Raw genomic sequence first — 16,810 nt, forward strand, 5'->3', positions numbered from 1 at the left:
ACCAAGGAATGGGAAGTGACCATATGCCTAATTTTCACTTGTGAGGTTCTTACTTTCCTTAAAAGTAATGCTTTTCAAAGAACAAAGTAAAACAGTTGTATGTCATGAGAATTAATCATGTTCTCATGAGGAGCTGTCTTCATTAATACTTTAATATACAGATTTTGAACATCATTTACACTATGGATTTGTTTGAAATCCATACAAAACTCAAATATTCTCCCAGGACTATGAAATATTCAAGTATTGGAAGTATTGGAGTCAAGTGAAAATATTTAGGAGAAAGTATTATTGAAGATGTATTATTTTACATTGTGATAAAACTTAGCAGTGGAGCTGGGGGTGGCAGGTGCTAGTTGAGGAGGTGAGACCCCTTAGCCTTGGCGGTCTGCCAAACCTGGATTTGATTCTGGTTCTGACCCTAAGTATTATCCTCAACTGTATATATGGGTAATAACACCTGTGGCATAGGACCGTCATGAAGCTCTATACCAGTATAACTCTACCAGTGCATGTAGTAAGCACACAGTAAACAACAGTCATCATCCTTGTTATCAGCATCAACAGAACTGCATGCATAGATCAATACCATGATAAGATACTAAATATGAAAAGCAACCTAGAAGTTATTCAGTTCAAGCTCTGACTCCTAATTAAGGAAAGATGTGCAAAAGTTTCTGACTTGAATTGGAAATACACTGTACTTCCATTTTGGAGGGTGTTACCTTTAAAGGTCTGACAGAGGTTGTGTTTACATGAACCTTAAGTATGTAGTTAATTAAACAAAAATTCAGCCAATTTGGGCTTGGCGATGCTTATTCTTCTTATTTGCATTGAAGTCTAACGAAGCCATCACTTCTCTTTCAGCGTTTGCCTCTTTACCTATAGAGGGATTCATAGGAAAATCACTGTGTGGGGAAAAATGTAATTCAATAGTAAAACTTTTTAGCAAACCAAAGTTAATATGCTTGTTGTTTAGTTTTCTGACAACTGCTTTACAAATCTACTGTGCTTCATGGCTATTAGCAGAAAGACTTTTTGATTATAGATACCTTGCTACAAATACGTGGGGGCTTCTGATTTCTCATCCAAAAGATTTATTGTTCCTGTGGGAATTTCCATGTTTTCCACCCTTTCTAAGTGCAACTACTATCATCATCAAAGTAGCATTCTATATTAGGGAGCAAATTGGTCATGGAAATAAAATCAGTATTTGAGTTTTAGTTTGGGAAATTACAGTTGTTTACATGGTGGCATCCTTTTTCTTAACCAGTATTTTATTTAAAATGTGAACATGCCCGGGTTAAAAAAATAAGCAAAAATAAAGATTACCAAAAATCATAAGGTTAAAAGTAGAAATCCCTTCCTGTGTCCCTTCTTCTGACTCCTTGGCTCCATTTATGTGATTTAACCAATGTAAAAGCTGTTTGGCATCCTTGCAGAAATTTTCTGTTTATTGCCTGTTTCTCTTTTACGCAAATGGGATTATAAAATACATTCTAGGGTGCAATAAACTTTTTTTTTTCACATCCAATGTTACTATCTCCTGAATGAGTTTTTATATTAGTACTTATAACTATACTTAATTTTTTTAAATGGCTGAGTTTTATGACTGACTTGATTAATCCTTGTACATATAACTTTGTGCATTTGTGTACATCCGTGAGGATACATTTCCAGCAATGGAATTTCTGAGCCAAAGGGTATGAGCTTTCTTACTTTGATAAGCACTGCTACATTGCCTATCAGGGAAATACCTCAGCTATCGTCGTAATTGATAGAGTTGAGCATTGAAGTTCTCAGAATGCTCTGGGTACTACATTGGCCATTCCCTTATGGAAATTGAGTAGTCACTTAAAATCTGATAGTTTCTAAGTTGTCAAGTTTTCCTGAGCCATTCACAGTCATCTGGAGGACTCCTTCACTTTACTGTCATGCAAATTTCCTAAAAAGGATATTTATACGTTTAAATGTTTAAACCTATAGGTTAAATTTTTAAAAAACCCACTATTCTCAACTTTTTAATATCTAAAGAACTAGAACCAGGCTTATTGCATCAAAAGTCTAAGATGTTTTAATATATTAATCTTATATCTTAGAAAATATGAATCTGAAGTTTAAAAAATTTTTTTCTCCTTGAGTTGTTTTTGGACACAGTGTCAATCAGTATTAGGTTTACTACTTTAGTGCAGTGTTTTCTAAAGCAGTTACCTGCTGATTTTTAGAGCACATAACATTGTGAGCCCTACATATAATGAACGTTAAATTGACATTTGCATACAACAATGTTGTAGTTTAATGGAACAATCTTTCCTAACTGCATTTATTTTCTACCCAGGAAGCGTCAAGACAATCATGCCCATGAGAACGCTAAACCATTCAGGTAATCATTATATTTTTTAATTGTCCCCAAAATACATTTTGTTGTCCATATTATGAAGGTTTTATAACTATTTTATTTAGATGCACTTTTCTGCCTTTTCCAAAGTTCTGCGACAATCTTTGATTCCTACAGGCTTAGTCTAGCTCTAATCACTCCTGATCACCAATTTTAAGCTGTAAAATATATCTATATTTTTATTAACATTACATATAATACATATAAAATTTTATGTTAACTGTTGTATTATATACTTATAAATTATATATTTAACATATATTTTATATTAACCTATGAAATATATCTATATAGAGAAATATGTAGTACACTTAGCATGTAAGTCATAACACTTGGTTAGAAATAGCTCTAAATTTATTTTAATGAAGGCTTTTAAAAATCTTATGATTTTATAAATAATATGTATCAAAAGTTTTCCTTTAAATGCTTTTCTGACCAAAATTAAGGGGTATTTAAAAGGATGACCAAAAGTTAAGCATTGAGGAGATTTATGCTTATGACTTAATGCTGTTTGAAATTAATAACCTTTAATTGTGAAATTAATGTAACAACTATAAAAAGGATTTCTTGGAGTAAAGAAATTTTCAATTTATCCAATTTCAGGCTGTTTATTTAGGATTGGTTTTGGTTTCTTGCTTGATAACTATTATGACAATCTCTTTGTGTTTCGTTTTCTTTCAGACCATTTTATCTTAGTGAAACTGGCAATTGAACTTTGCTCTAGTTGATGGGCAAAATTTCTCCTAGAATATTCATCACCCCAATTTCACCCTAGTTGAAAATATTCAAATGCCATAAGAAATCTTTATAGATTTGCACTTAGCTTTTGGATGGACATTTCTACAATGGAGAGAACTGTGTTATAGCCCCGGTCCAAGGACATTACCATCTAATGCCCATAGACTACGGTGTGGGTGTGGAAGGTTCCAAAGAGAAGGAGCACTCAGCAAGTTTGCAGACACCCTGGAACATGGAAGCAAGCAAGCTTTGAAAGGCACAGCTTTGAAGACACTCCATGAGTCTGCACGGCTTTCAAGCGAACTAGCACTTGAGACCTTGTGTAACAAAATGGACACTGGGGACACAGCTCTAGGACAAAAAGCTACCTCAAGGTCTGGAGAAACTGATAAAGCATCAGGTAGATGGAGACAGGAACAATCAGCTGTTATTAAGATGAGCACTTTTGGCAGTCAAGAAGGACAGAGGCAACCACAAATAGATCCTGAGCATATCGGAAACACGGCATCAGCACAACTCTTTGGTTCTGGGAAACTGGCCTCACCTAGCGAAGTGGCACAGCAAGTCACAGAGAAGCAATACCCACCGCACCGTCTGAGTCCTTATTCATGCCAACATTCACTCTCTTTCCCTCAGCACTCATTGCCACAGGGGGTCATGCACAGCAACAAGCCACATCAGAGCCTTGAAGGCCCTCCGTGGCTTTTCCCTGGCCCTTTGCCATCTGTTGCCTCCGAGGACTTATTTTCCTTTCCTATACACGGCCACAGTGGTGGTTATCCTAGGAAAAAGATTTCAAGTCTGAACCCTGCTTACAGCCAATACTCCCAGAAAAGTATCGAACAGTCGGAAGATGCTCATAAAAAAGAGCACAAACCCAAAAAGCCCGGCAAGTACATTTGCCCTTATTGCAGCAGGGCATGTGCCAAACCCAGCGTACTGAAAAAACACATCAGGTCCCACACTGGTGAGCGGCCATATCCATGTATACCTTGTGGTTTCTCTTTCAAGACAAAGAGCAATTTGTACAAGCACAGGAAGTCACATGCCCATGCAATTAAGGCAGGATTAGTCCCTTTCACAGAGTCAGCTGTATCTAAATTGGACCTAGAGGCTGGTTTTATTGACGTAGAAGCAGAAATACATTCAGACGGTGAACAGAGTACAGACACAGATGAGGAGAGTTCTTTGTTTGTTGAGGCTTCTGACAAAATGAGTCCTGGCCCACCCATGCCGCTGGATATCGCCAGCAGAGGTGTCTATCATGGGTCACTGGAAGAATCCCTGGGAGGTCCAATGAAGGTGCCAATTTTGATTATCCCCAAAAGCGGGATTCCTTTACCTAATGAAAGTTCTCAGTATATTGGCACTGATATGCTACCAAATCTGTCTTTAAGTACTAAGGCTGATGACTCTCACACAGTTAAACAGAAACTTGCACTAAGACTGTCAGAGAAAAAAGGACAAGATTCTGAGCCATCTCTAAACCTTCTGAGCCCGCACAGTAAAGGAAGCACTGACTCTGGTTACTTTTCCCGCTCAGAAAGTGCAGAGCAGCAGATAAGCCCTCCAAACACAAATGCAAAGTCTTATGAAGAAATCATCTTTGGAAAATACTGTCGGCTTAGTCCGAGAAATACACTCAGTGTTACAACCACAAGTCAGGAGCGCGCCACGATGGGTAGGAAGGGCACCATGGACTCATTACCTCACGTCAGCACCAGGTTGGATGTCAAGATGTTTGAAGATCCTGTTTCACAGCTGATCCCAAGCAAGGGAGAGATCGACCCCAGTCAGACAAGCATGCTGAAATCCACTAAATTCAACAGCGAGTCAAGACAATCCCAGACTATTCCATCATCTATCAGGAATGAAGGAAAACTTTATCCAGCCGGTTTCCAAGGCAGCAGCCCAGTTCTCCTAGAAGCTCCTGTTGACTCTTCACCCCTTATTAGAAGCAACTCAATGCCAACTTCTTCAGCAACTAATTTAAGTCTTCCTCCTTCTTTGAGAGGAAGTCACTCATTTGATGAACGGATGACTGGTTCTGACGATGTGTTCTATCCAGGGACTGTAGGAATACCCCCTCAGCGCATGTTAAGAAGACAAGCGGCTTTTGAGCTGCCTTCGGTACAGGAGGGGCACGTGGAAGCAGAACACCATGGCAGGATGTCAAAGAGTGTCACAGGTCCCTCCTTGAAGGAAAAGAAATTGATTTCTGGGGACAGGGTTGGGTACGACTATGATGTCTGTCGGAAACCCTATAAGAAGTGGGAGGACTCTGAGACACCGAAGCAGAGCTACAGGGATGTTTCCTGCATCAGCCCCTTGAAACACGGCGGAGAGTATTTCATGGATCCCTCGGTGCCATTGCAGGGAGTGCCAACCATGTTTGGAACTACTTGTGAAAATCGAAAACGCCGGAAAGAGAAGAGTGTAGGGGACGAGGAGGACACCCCCATGATTTGTAGTAGCGTCGTCAGCACGCCCATGGGCATCGCGACTTCAGATTACGAGCCCAAGTTGCAGATGCAGGAAGGAGCCAGGAGTGGATTCGGCCTGGCTGGACAGGAAAACCCTTCCCATGGTCACTCCGAGCGCTTTGACCCGTGTCGACCCCCGCTGCAATCTGGAAGTCCATCTCTTGGGTCAGAGGAGTCACCCGCAGCTGCTGATTCAGACAAGCCGTCGGACGGAGGGGGCAGGAAACCTGCCGGCAATGTGATCTCTGTGATTCAGCATACGAACTCGCTGAGCCGCCCCAATTCATTTGAGAGGTCCGAGTCCGCTGAACTCGCCGCCAGCGCCCAGGAGAAAGCCTCGTCACCTTCCGAGACCTGTGACAGTGAGATCTCAGAAGCCCCGGTGAGCCCAGAGTGGGCTCCGCCCGGGGAGAGCACGGAAGGCGGGGGGAAACCATCCCCTTCGCAGCCGGTCCCGCAGCCGCCCTACCACGCGCAGCCCCGCCTCGTGCGTCAGCACAACATCCAAGTCCCCGAGATCCGCGTGACCGAGGAGCCTGACAAGCCAGAGAAGGAGAAGGAGGCCCAGAGTAAAGAGCCAGAAAAGCCGGTGGAGGAATTTCAGTGGCCCCAGAGAAGTGAGACCCTCTCCCAGCTCCCGGCCGAGAAGCTGCCGCCCAAAAAGAAGCGTTTGCGACTCGCGGATATGGAGCACTCCTCCGGGGAATCCAGCTTTGAATCCACAGGCACCGGCCTCTCCCGCAGCCCCAGTCAAGAAAGTAACTTGTCCCACAGCTCCAGTTTCTCCATGTCTTTCGAAAGAGAAGAAACCATGAAGCTTGCGGCACCTCCCAAGCCGGATGAGTTTGGGAAGCACTCGGAGTTTTTGACGGTCCCTGCTGGTTCGTACTCGTTGTCCGTCCCCGGCCACCACCACCAAAAGGAGATGCGACGCTGCTCCTCCGAGCAGATGCCTTGTCCTCACCCAACGGAAGTCCCAGAAATTCGGAGCAAATCATTTGATTACGGGAATCTGTCCCATGCTCCGGTGGCAGGGGCGGCGGCATCCGCGCTGTCCCCATCCCGGGAGAGAAAGAAATGCTTTCTGGTGCGGCAGGCTTCTTTCAGTGGCTCTCCCGAGATCGCCCAGGGGGAGGCCGGGGCGGATCTGAGCGTAAAGCAGGAGCAACTGGAGCACCTGCACGCCAGCCTCAGGTCCACGTGGCACCACGCCCCGTGCTCTGTGCTCCCCGCCCTTCAGGCAGAGGACCCAGGGAAGCAGGCTGTGGGTCCCTGTGCCCAGCTGAGCTCAGGACCGCTCCACCTGGCCCAGCAACAGATCATGCACCTGGATAGTCAGGAATCTCTGAGAAATCCCTTGATACAACCGACATCCTATATTACAAGCAAGCACTTGACTGAACAGCCCCATTTATTTCCACATCAAGAGACTCTTCCGTTTTCTCCAATCCAGAACACCTTGTTTCAGTTCCAATATCCTACTGTCTGTATGGTTCATTTCCCAGCTCAGCAGCCCCCCTGGTGGCAGGCGCACTTCCCCCACCCCCTTGCTCAGCACGCTCCAAAGAGCTATGGAAAGCCCTCTTTCCAGGCAGAAGTTCACCCCAGCTACCCCTTGGAGCCTGTGGCAGAGCACACTGGAAAGAAATCCGCTGATTATGCGCACACGAAAGAGCAAACCTACCCGGGTTATTCAGGAACATCAGGGCTACACTCCAAGAACCTTCTTCCAAAGTTTCCATCAGGGGAGAGCACCAAGTCAACAGATACTCCCTCCGAGCCCGTTCTTCAAGAAGAGTTCACCTCAGCAAACGCTGGGCCGTTACAGTCCTTACCAGGAACAGTGGTTCCTGTTAGGATCCAGACCCACGTACCGTCCTATGGGAGTGTCATGTACACAAGCATTTCTCAGATGCTTGGGCAGAACAGCCCTGCCATTGTCATATGCAAAGTCGACGAGAATGTGACCCAAAGAACACTGGTAACCAACCCGGCCATGCAAGGGATAGGATTTAACATTGCCCAGGTATTGGGGCAGCACGCAGGCTTGGAAAAGTGCCCCATCTGGAAAGTACCTCAGACCATACCCCTTGGCTTGGAATCCTCGATCCCCTTATGTTTACCTTCCACCTCGGACAGCGTCGCTACCCTGGGAGGCAGCAAGCGGATGCTTTCTCCAGCCAGCAGCTTGGAACTCTTCATGGAAACAAAGCAGCAGAAAAGGGTCAAGGAGGAAAAGATGTATGGACAGATCGTGGAGGAGCTCAGCGCCGTGGAGCTGACCAACTCAGACATCAAAAAGGATCTGTCCCGCCCACAGAAACCCCAGCTGGTTCGACAGGGCTGTGCTTCTGAGCCAAAGGATGGCTTGCCGTCAGTGTCTTCGTCCTTCTCGCTGTCCCCCTCCTCATCTCAAGACCATCCGTCTGCCAGCGTGCCCTCGAGGGAACCCTTCCCGCCAAGCTCCAGGGCACCCGCTCTGGGGCAGAAGTCCAGTGGGCCTTCTGAAAGCAAAGAGTCCTCAGATGAGTTAGACATTGATGAGACGGCGTCTGATATGAGCATGAGCCCGCAGACTTCCTCATTGCCACCCGGGGATAGTCAGCTTGAAGAGCAAGGAAAGGGCCAGAAGCTGCCTGCCGGCGTGCTGGTCCCCAGAGCGTCTGACCCAAGTGGGAAAGTGGCGAATTCAACTCTTCTTTTCACGGACGTGGTAGATTTCCAGCAGATTCTGCAGTTCCCGAGTCTGCGGACGACAACGACTGTGAGTTGGTGCTTCTTGAATTATACAAAACCCAATTACGTGCAACAGGCCACCTTCAAATCCTCGGTATATGCTTCATGGTGCATTAGTTCCTGTAACCCAAACCCATCAGGATTGAACACCAAGACCACGCTGGCTCTTTTGAGGTCCAAGCAAAAAATCACCACAGAAATTTATACCCTGGCTGCTATGCACAGGCCTGGAGCCGGCAAGCTTACGTCATCAAGTGCTTGGAAGCAGTTTGCTCAGGTAACAAATATTGTTTCTGAAAGCATTCTGTGTTGTGGATTTGATTGCTGGGCAGAATACGTAGTGAAGGACGTACGGAAAAAAACATACAAGTAAAATGAAGACCAGAGTTGGGGAGGGGGTCCTCTGCAAACAGGCCTTACCCATTGACCCTGAACTTAGTTATGAGGGGTCAGTACCAGTCAGTACTTAGGAAAGTACCAAGCATAAAGTATCTCCTCAGCCAGGTGCAGTGAAATCCCACCGCAGGGACTAATTCCTTTGAGTTCCTCTCCGTTCCGACCTGTTAGTGACCTAGCAGACCAACTTTCCTTTGATGTGAGGACTTCAGGAAATTGTGACATGAGGACATAGAACAGGGAGTGGACACAGGAGAGGAAAGATCAGGAAGGAGGCTGCAGGGTGTTAGAACTGAACTTTGCGAACTTCTGAAGGAGGAGTTGTTCCCATTGGCTATACGTTTTACTAAAATTTATTTTTAATATATTTCTCTCAAAACTCATTTTTCCAAGGGATTAGCAGGTTCATTCCTACATGAACAATTATTGCCTTACATGTAGGATTATAAAAATATTAATAAGGGCCACTTTGGAATTTATGCTAAATTAATAAAGAAGTACACGGAGGTCTTAAACAAAAATATATAATAAATAAAATATAAAATATATTTACTCATTTCAGTTACCATTTCTCTTTAATAATTTTTGAGAATATTTTCTAAACGCATAGAGATTGTTTGAATAGCTACTTCCAAAAACAGAACATGTTTTTAACATTGTTATTAGTGTTGTACAGTGTAAGTGCTAGTGGGGTCTTGTTGGGTTTTTTTTTTAACAGAATGTTGAATTTATTCTGTAGAAACTGTCATCTTTTCTGATTTTATCCCTGTTGTCCCTTATTTTATGTAGCTGGCCTATAGCCTTTTAGCATGGAGTTTAGGCTGATTTTCAGAGACCATGGAAGAGTGGGATGTGTGCGCTTCCTCTGTGTCTTAGGGAATGCATACGAAATGATTCTCTCTTTTTGGCCTACAGATGAAACCTGATGCGACCTTTTTATTTGGCAGCAAGCTAGAAAGGAAACTAATGGGAAATATCTTAAAGGAAAGAGGGAAAGGAGATATTCATGGAGATAAGGATATTGGATCCAAACAAGCTGAGCCCATTCGAATTAAAATCTTTGAAGGAGGGTAAGGAAACACATGTGCAAATTTAAAGTATTCCATTAAATTCAGCATAAATGGTCCTGAGTGTCTGCATGGAAAAGTCGTATCTCCTCTGGTGTGACTCATAAAGCAAATTCCTTTTTCTATACACATTTCTGAAGTCTGTCTGGTAATAGATAATGAGCTTGTGCCCTTGCTTTCATGACTTGCTTTTAATGAAAATGTCCCTATTGTATATGGTTCAAACTTCTGCCTTAAATTTTCATACCTCTAATTTAATATGAAATTGACTAAATTGCTGGACTCTTGATATTGTCTAAGTTTGTTCATTCTTTGGTATTATTTTTATGGGCATTTGTTGTGTTACTAAAGGACATATTTTTATTCTATGCTTACAAAAATGCAGTCATGCACACTCATGTATAAACCTAGAAACTAGTTTTATTTTATTGTTTTTATTATTACCTAAAGTCCAGACCTTATTGGGATTTTACCAGTTCCTTCAATACCCTCTTTCTGTTCTAGTATCTAAGCCAGGGCACCACTTCGCATTTAGTTGTCATGTTTCCCCAAACTTCTCTGGTCTGTGACAGTTTCTCTGTCTTTAGGAATTTCATTTTAAATGTTGAATTCTGAGTTGCAGAAACTCAAGTAATAAGGTTCAATGATTTTGTTGTCTATCTAGTTAAGAAACACTGCATGTATGTGTGATGTCCAGTTTTAGATTTTGATAGAAAGATGATGTCTTAAATCTAGTCACGGGGGAGAAAAAGCCCAGACTTCTGCTTTAAAATTTAAAAATTTTAAAGGACGTTAACCACGTTTGGGGATTGTGATGTGTCTACCTTATCTTTGCAACAGATCTATAATTTACGTATTTCCATGAGCATGAATCTATTCTAATTACATTTGGAGAACAAAATAATGTTATCTGTTTGACTTTAAAATGTTGAGTGGTTGGTGATATGAAGTATCAATTTCTCACATAGATTTACCAGTTTGGAGATGGATTATCAAAGTTGGTTCCCTGGTAAGGTTGGCCCCCTTGGAAGGATGCCTAGTATTGTCACCACTAAAGCCACAGCTGTTTGTAGTCATGAAGCTTGTCTCACTATTTTTTCACATTCCTCATCTTTTAATACAAACAAGAGAAATAGAGATTTTATCTTTATACAGACTGAGTGATCCCTGTGACTGAATCAACCCTTACATTCAGCAGTCTTCTTCATAACAGTGAACCTGTACTAGATTAGCGAGACTTTCACAGTTACTGTATGCTTTGGGGAGCCCATCTCCACTAACGAAGGACACAAATGAAAACGCATATCTGAACATTTTATTGCTGTGTTTTGATGATCCAAAAGGATTGGGCCATATTTAATTTTCTCCTCATTTCATTGTACCATGTTATGGGCTATGTCCCAATCATTTCTTTTTTTTTTTTTTTTTTAACGTCTTTATTGGAGTATAATTGCTTTACAATGGTGTGTTAGTTTCTGCTTTATAACAAAGTGAATCAGCTATACATATACATATATCCCCATATCCCCTCCCTCTTGCATCTCCCTCCCACCCTCCCTATCCCACCCCTCTAGGTGGTCACAAAGCACCGACCTGATCTCCCTGTGCTATGCAGCTGCTTCCCACTAGCTATCTATTTTACATTTGGTAGTATATATAAGTCCTCAAGTCCATTCTCTACGTCTGCTTCTTTTTTCCTGCCCTGCCCCTAGGTTCTTCATAACTATATATATATATATATATATATATATATTTTTTTTTTTTTAGATTCCATATATATGTATTAGCATACGGTATTTGTTTTTCTATTTCTAACTTACTTCACTCTGTATGACAGACTCTAGGTCCATCCACCTCACTACAAATAACTCAATTTCGTTTCTTTTTATGGCTGAGTAATATTCCATTGTATATATGTGACACATCTTCTTTATCCATTCATCTGTCGATGGACACTTAGGTTGCTTCCATGTCCTGGCTATTGTAAATAGAGCTGCAATGAACATTGTGGTACATGACTCTTTTTGAATTACGGTTTTCTCAGGGTATATGCCCAGTAGTGGGATTGCTGAGTCGTATGGTAGTTCTATTTTTAGTTTTTTAAGGAACCTCCATACTGTTCTCCATAGTGGCTGTATCAATTTACATTCCCACCAACAGTGCAAGAGGGTCCCCTTTTCTCTACACCCTCTCCAGCATTTATTGTTTGTAGATTTTTTGATGATGGCCATTCTGACTGGTGTGAGGTGATACCTCGCTGTAGTTTTGATTTGCATTTCTCTAATGATTAGTGATGTTGAGCATCCTTTCATGTGTTTGTTGGCAATCTGTATATCTTCTTTGGAGAAATGTCTGTTTAGGTCTTCTGCCCATTTTTGGATTGGGTTGTTTGTTTTTTTGATATTGAGCTGCATGAGCTGCTTATAAATTTTGGAGATTAATCCTTTGTCAGCTGCTTCATTTGCAAATATTTTCTCCCATTCTGAGGGTTGTCTTTTCATCTTATTTATGGTTTCCATTGCTGTGCAAAAGCTTTTAAGTTTCATTAGGTCCCATTTGTTTATTTTTGTTTTTATTTCCATTTCTCTAGGAGGTGGGTCAAAAATAATCTTGCTGTGATTTATGTCATAGAGTGTTCTGCCTATGTTTTCCTCTAAGAGTTTTATAGTGTCTGGCCTTACATTTAGGTCTTTAATCCATTTTGAGTTTATTTTTGTGTATGGTGTTAGGGAGTGTTCTAATTTCACTCTTTTACATGTAGCTGTCCAGTTTTCCCAGCACCACTTATTGAAGAAGCTGTCTTTTCTCCATTGTATATTCTTGCCTCCTTTATCAAAAATAAAGTGACCATATGTGCATGGGTTTATCTTTGGGCTTTCTATCCTGTCCCATTGATCTATATGTCTGTTTTTGTGCCAGTACCATGCTGTCTTGATTGCTGTAGCTTTGTAGTATAGTCTGAAGTCCAGGAGCCTGATTCCTCCAGCTCCGTTTTTCTTTCTCAAGATTGGTTTGGCTATTCGGAGTCTTTTGTGTTTCCATGCAGATTGTGAAATATTTTGTTCTACTTCTGTGAAAAATGCCATTGGTAGTTTGATAGGGATTGCATTGAATCTGTAGATTGCTTTGCGTAGTATAGTCATTTACACGATGTTGATTCTTCCAGTCCAAGAACATGGTATATCTCTCCATCCGTTTGTATTATCTTTAATTTCTTTCATCAGTGTCATATAGTTTTCTGCATACAGGTCTTTTGTCTCCTTAGGCAGGTTTATTCCTAGGTATTTTATTCTTTTTGTTGCAATGGTACATGGGAGTGTTTCCTTAATTTCTCTTTCAGATTTTTCATCATTAGTGTATAGGAAGGCAAGAGATTTCTGTGCATTAATTTTGTATCCTGCTGCTTTACCAAATTCATTGATTAGCTCTAGTAGTTTTCTGGTAGCATCTTTAGGATTCTCTATGTATAGTATCATGTCATCTGCAAACAGTGGCACCTTTACTTCTTCTTTTCTGATTTGGATTCCTTTTATTTCTTTTTCTTCTCTGATTGCTGTGGCTAAAACTTTCAAAACTATGTTGAATGATAGTGGTGAGAGTGGACAACCTTGTCTTGTTCCTGATCTTAGTGGAAATGGTTTCCATTTTGCACCATTGAGAATGATGTTAGCTGTGGGTTTGTCATATATGGCCTTTATTATGTTGAGGTAAGTTCCCTCTATGCTTACTTTCTGGAGGGTTTTTATCATAAATGGGTGTTGAATTTTGTCAAAACCTTTTTCTGCATCTACTTAGATGATAATATGGTTTTTATCCTTCTATTTGTTAATATGGTGTATCACATTGATTGATTTGCATATATTGAAGAATCCTTGCATTCCTGGGATTAACCCCACTTGATCATAGTGGATGATCCTTTTAATGTGCTGTTGGATTCTGTTTGCTAGTATTTTGTTGAGGATTTCTGCATCTATGTTCATCAGTGATATTGGCCTATAGTTTTCTTTCTTTGTGACATCTTTGTCTGGTTTTGGTATCAGGGTGATGGTGGCCTCGTAGAATGAGTTTGGGGGTGTTCCTCCCTCTGCTATATTTTGGAAGAGTTTGAGAAGGATAGGTGTCAGCTCTTCTCTAAATTCTTGATAGAATTCTCCTGTGAAGCCATCTGGTCCTGGGCTTTTGTTTGTTGGAGGATTTTTAATCACAGTCTCAATTTCATTGCTTGTGATTGGTCTGTTTATATTTTCTATTTCTTCCTGGTTCAGTTTCAGGAGGTTGTGCTTTTCTAAGGATTTGTCCATTTCTTCCAGGTTGTCCATTTTATTGGCGTATAGTTGCTTGTAGTAATCTCTCATGATCTTTTATATTTCTGCAGTGTCAGTTGTTACTTCTTTTTCATTTCTAATTCTATTGATTTGAGTCTTCTCCCTTTTTTTCTTGATGAGTCTGCCTAATGGTTTATCAATTTTAGCTTCTCAAAGAAGCAGCTTTTAGTTTTATTGATCTTTGCTGTTGTTTCCTTCATTTCTTTTTCATTTATTTCTGATCTGATCTTTATGATTTCTTTCCTTCTGCTAACTTTGGGGGTTTTTTGTTCTTCTTCCTCTAATTGCTTTAGGTGTAAGGTTAGGTTGTTTATTTGAGATGTTTCTTGTTTCTTGAGGTAGGATTGTATTGCTATAAACTTCCCTCTTAGAACTGCTCTTTCTGCCTCCCATAGGTTTTGGGTCATCATGTTTTCACTGTCATTTGTTTCTAGGTAGTTCTTGATTTCCTCTTTGATTTCTTCAGTGATCTCTTGGTTATTCAGCAGTGTATTGTTTAGCCTCCATGTGTTTGTATTTTTTACAGATTTTTTCCTGTAATTGATATCATTCCTTAATCTGTGATCCATCTTCTGCCTGGTGGTAATCAGCTGTTTATTCCAAGAAGTGTGTTACCACCTCTTATTTTGCCAATTGCAAAGTGATAAGTTCAAAAAAAAAGTATTACTGACCAAATTTTTAAGTGTATATGTTTCTTATTACTATTTAATTCATAGACTTAGTAATTTAATTAAACATATCTTTTAATTATTTTTTCAAAATCCATTAATTCTTTTTTTTCTATTTTTCTTTTTAATTTTTGAATTTTATTTTATTTATTTTTTTATACAGCAGGTTCTTATTAGTCATCAATTTTATACACATCAGTGTATACATGTCAATTCCAATTCATCATATCTTTTAATTATTTTTTCAAAATCCATTAATTCTTGTATCAAGTAAATTCATGGGTCTGCAGAACTGTTGAAGGGTAAATATTTTATTTGTGCAGACTTTTCTAATACAGTTATATTTTATACAAAATTTACTCTATTTTCATTCTGGAAGCAAGTTAATCAGCTGAGACATTAAAATAGTGTTATTTGAAGATAATACATTGTACATCAAGTTCAATGATGGGCCTGGGCCACAGTAAGCTTAAAGTACCCTTCCCTGAAGAAAAGTTGCTTTCTATAAAATTATTTGTTTTATTCTATAGTCCTTAGGTAATTTCATCCAGTTTGGGGCAGAGAATAGTGATATTAAAAGATGAAAGATATTTTGCATCTTTAGGTTCTCTTCTTCTTTATTACAAAAGACAATGTGAGATGAAAGATAAAGTTCAAAATAGTTTTGAAGAAAAAGTTGACTTTGGAAATTCCTTGTCCCTAAGTGGGAAAGATTTATTTATTTATTTATTTATTTATGGCTGTGTTGGGTCTTCGTTTCTGTGCAAGGGCTTTCTCTAGTTGCGGCAAGTGGGGGCCGTTCTTCATCGCGGTGCACGGGCCTCTCATTATCGCGGCCTTTCTTGTTGCGGAGCACAGGCTCCAGACGCGCAGGCTCAGTAATTGTGGCTCATGGGCCCGGTTGCTCCACGGCATGTGGGATCTTCCCAGACCAGGGCTCGAACCCGTGTCCCCTGCATTGGCAGGCAGATTCTCAACTGCTGTGCCACGAGGGAAGCCCCGGGAAAGATTTAAAGGAGCAGAAAGCATGCAAAACTGACTATTCATATTTATGATACTACTCAGTTCTCACCTGGATTGGTACTGACCAAAAAATAGATAATGTTAAGATTAAATAATATCCATAGCAGAGTGGATATTTAAATATGTTGGATGGATTTTCTCTCTTAAATATTCTTCAGTGGATTGGACAAATGAAGTTGAACTTGCTTTTATTTCTGATGATTGATTAGCTAGAACAAAATAGGGAAGTTTGCAGTGCTCTTAGAATGTAAAACAAAACAAAACAAAACTGTAAATCTAGTGCCTTTAAGTCAGTCCACACTGAGTTAGGGCATTTTGTAGGTCACTTTACCTTTTGAAGTTATAAAAAGAGCCCTTCGAAAGGAATATCTTCCCAAGAATGACATTAGACTCATAATTCTAGCCTGAGATTTAAGAAATAATGATATTCATTGAGTTATTCAGTAGAATGCTGCTATACTCTATGATAGGTCATGTTTCCCTGTATTCTAAACAAAATGTGATGGATGGTGAGCACTAGATAGGTTTCTTCCATTGATAATTACAGTGACTACCTAAGACTTTGCTCATCTAACTGATTTAATTAAACTAGATGACCTCAGTTATCCTTTCAAACTTCTCTATTAAATCCTTCCAGAAAGAAATGCAAATTTGATTGAAAAATAGAATTTCTAGTTTTCATTATGTAACAGTACCTTCCAGAAGCCACTTGAAATTTAGACTTCACTTTAGTACAGATTCATGGTCCTTGGGAAGAGCAGATCAAATCTGTACGCAACAGTTGGTGAGCTCAGCTCAGCCTGTGTAAGCTAGAAATTTCTGACTCTCGTGCCAGGATTGTAAAAATAGAGTAGAAACTTGCAATGAAGAATTCTATAATCAGTTATATTTATTCTAGCAAATTCAGAGGGGTATGTGTGTTGTGTATGCACATCTTAGATGATGGAATGTTAACAAATGATATGTGATGATTTAA

The 16,810-nt window shown here is 40.5% G+C and overlaps 1 protein-coding gene across 9 annotated transcripts in view; it reads left to right on the top strand.

The window, feature by feature from the left end:
- HIVEP2 (HIVEP zinc finger 2) overlaps positions 1-16,810 on the top strand; it is a 193,946-nt gene that overhangs the window by 163,157 nt on the left and 13,979 nt on the right. For all 9 annotated transcript variants that reach the window (XM_057527540.1, XM_057527542.1, XM_057527544.1 and 6 more), the window contains 3 exons: positions 2,339-2,383; positions 3,080-8,632; positions 9,667-9,821. In XM_057527540.1, the coding sequence (XP_057383523.1) occupies positions 3,467-8,632; positions 9,667-9,821 (5,321 nt within the window). In that variant the 5' untranslated portion in view covers positions 2,339-2,383; positions 3,080-3,466. The remainder of the gene's footprint in view (positions 1-2,338; positions 2,384-3,079; positions 8,633-9,666; positions 9,822-16,810) is intronic.

Source organism: Balaenoptera acutorostrata, chromosome 14 (assembly GCF_949987535.1).
Source record: "Balaenoptera acutorostrata chromosome 14, mBalAcu1.1, whole genome shotgun sequence".
In the NCBI taxonomy this organism is placed as follows: Eukaryota; Metazoa; Chordata; class Mammalia; order Artiodactyla; family Balaenopteridae; genus Balaenoptera; species Balaenoptera acutorostrata.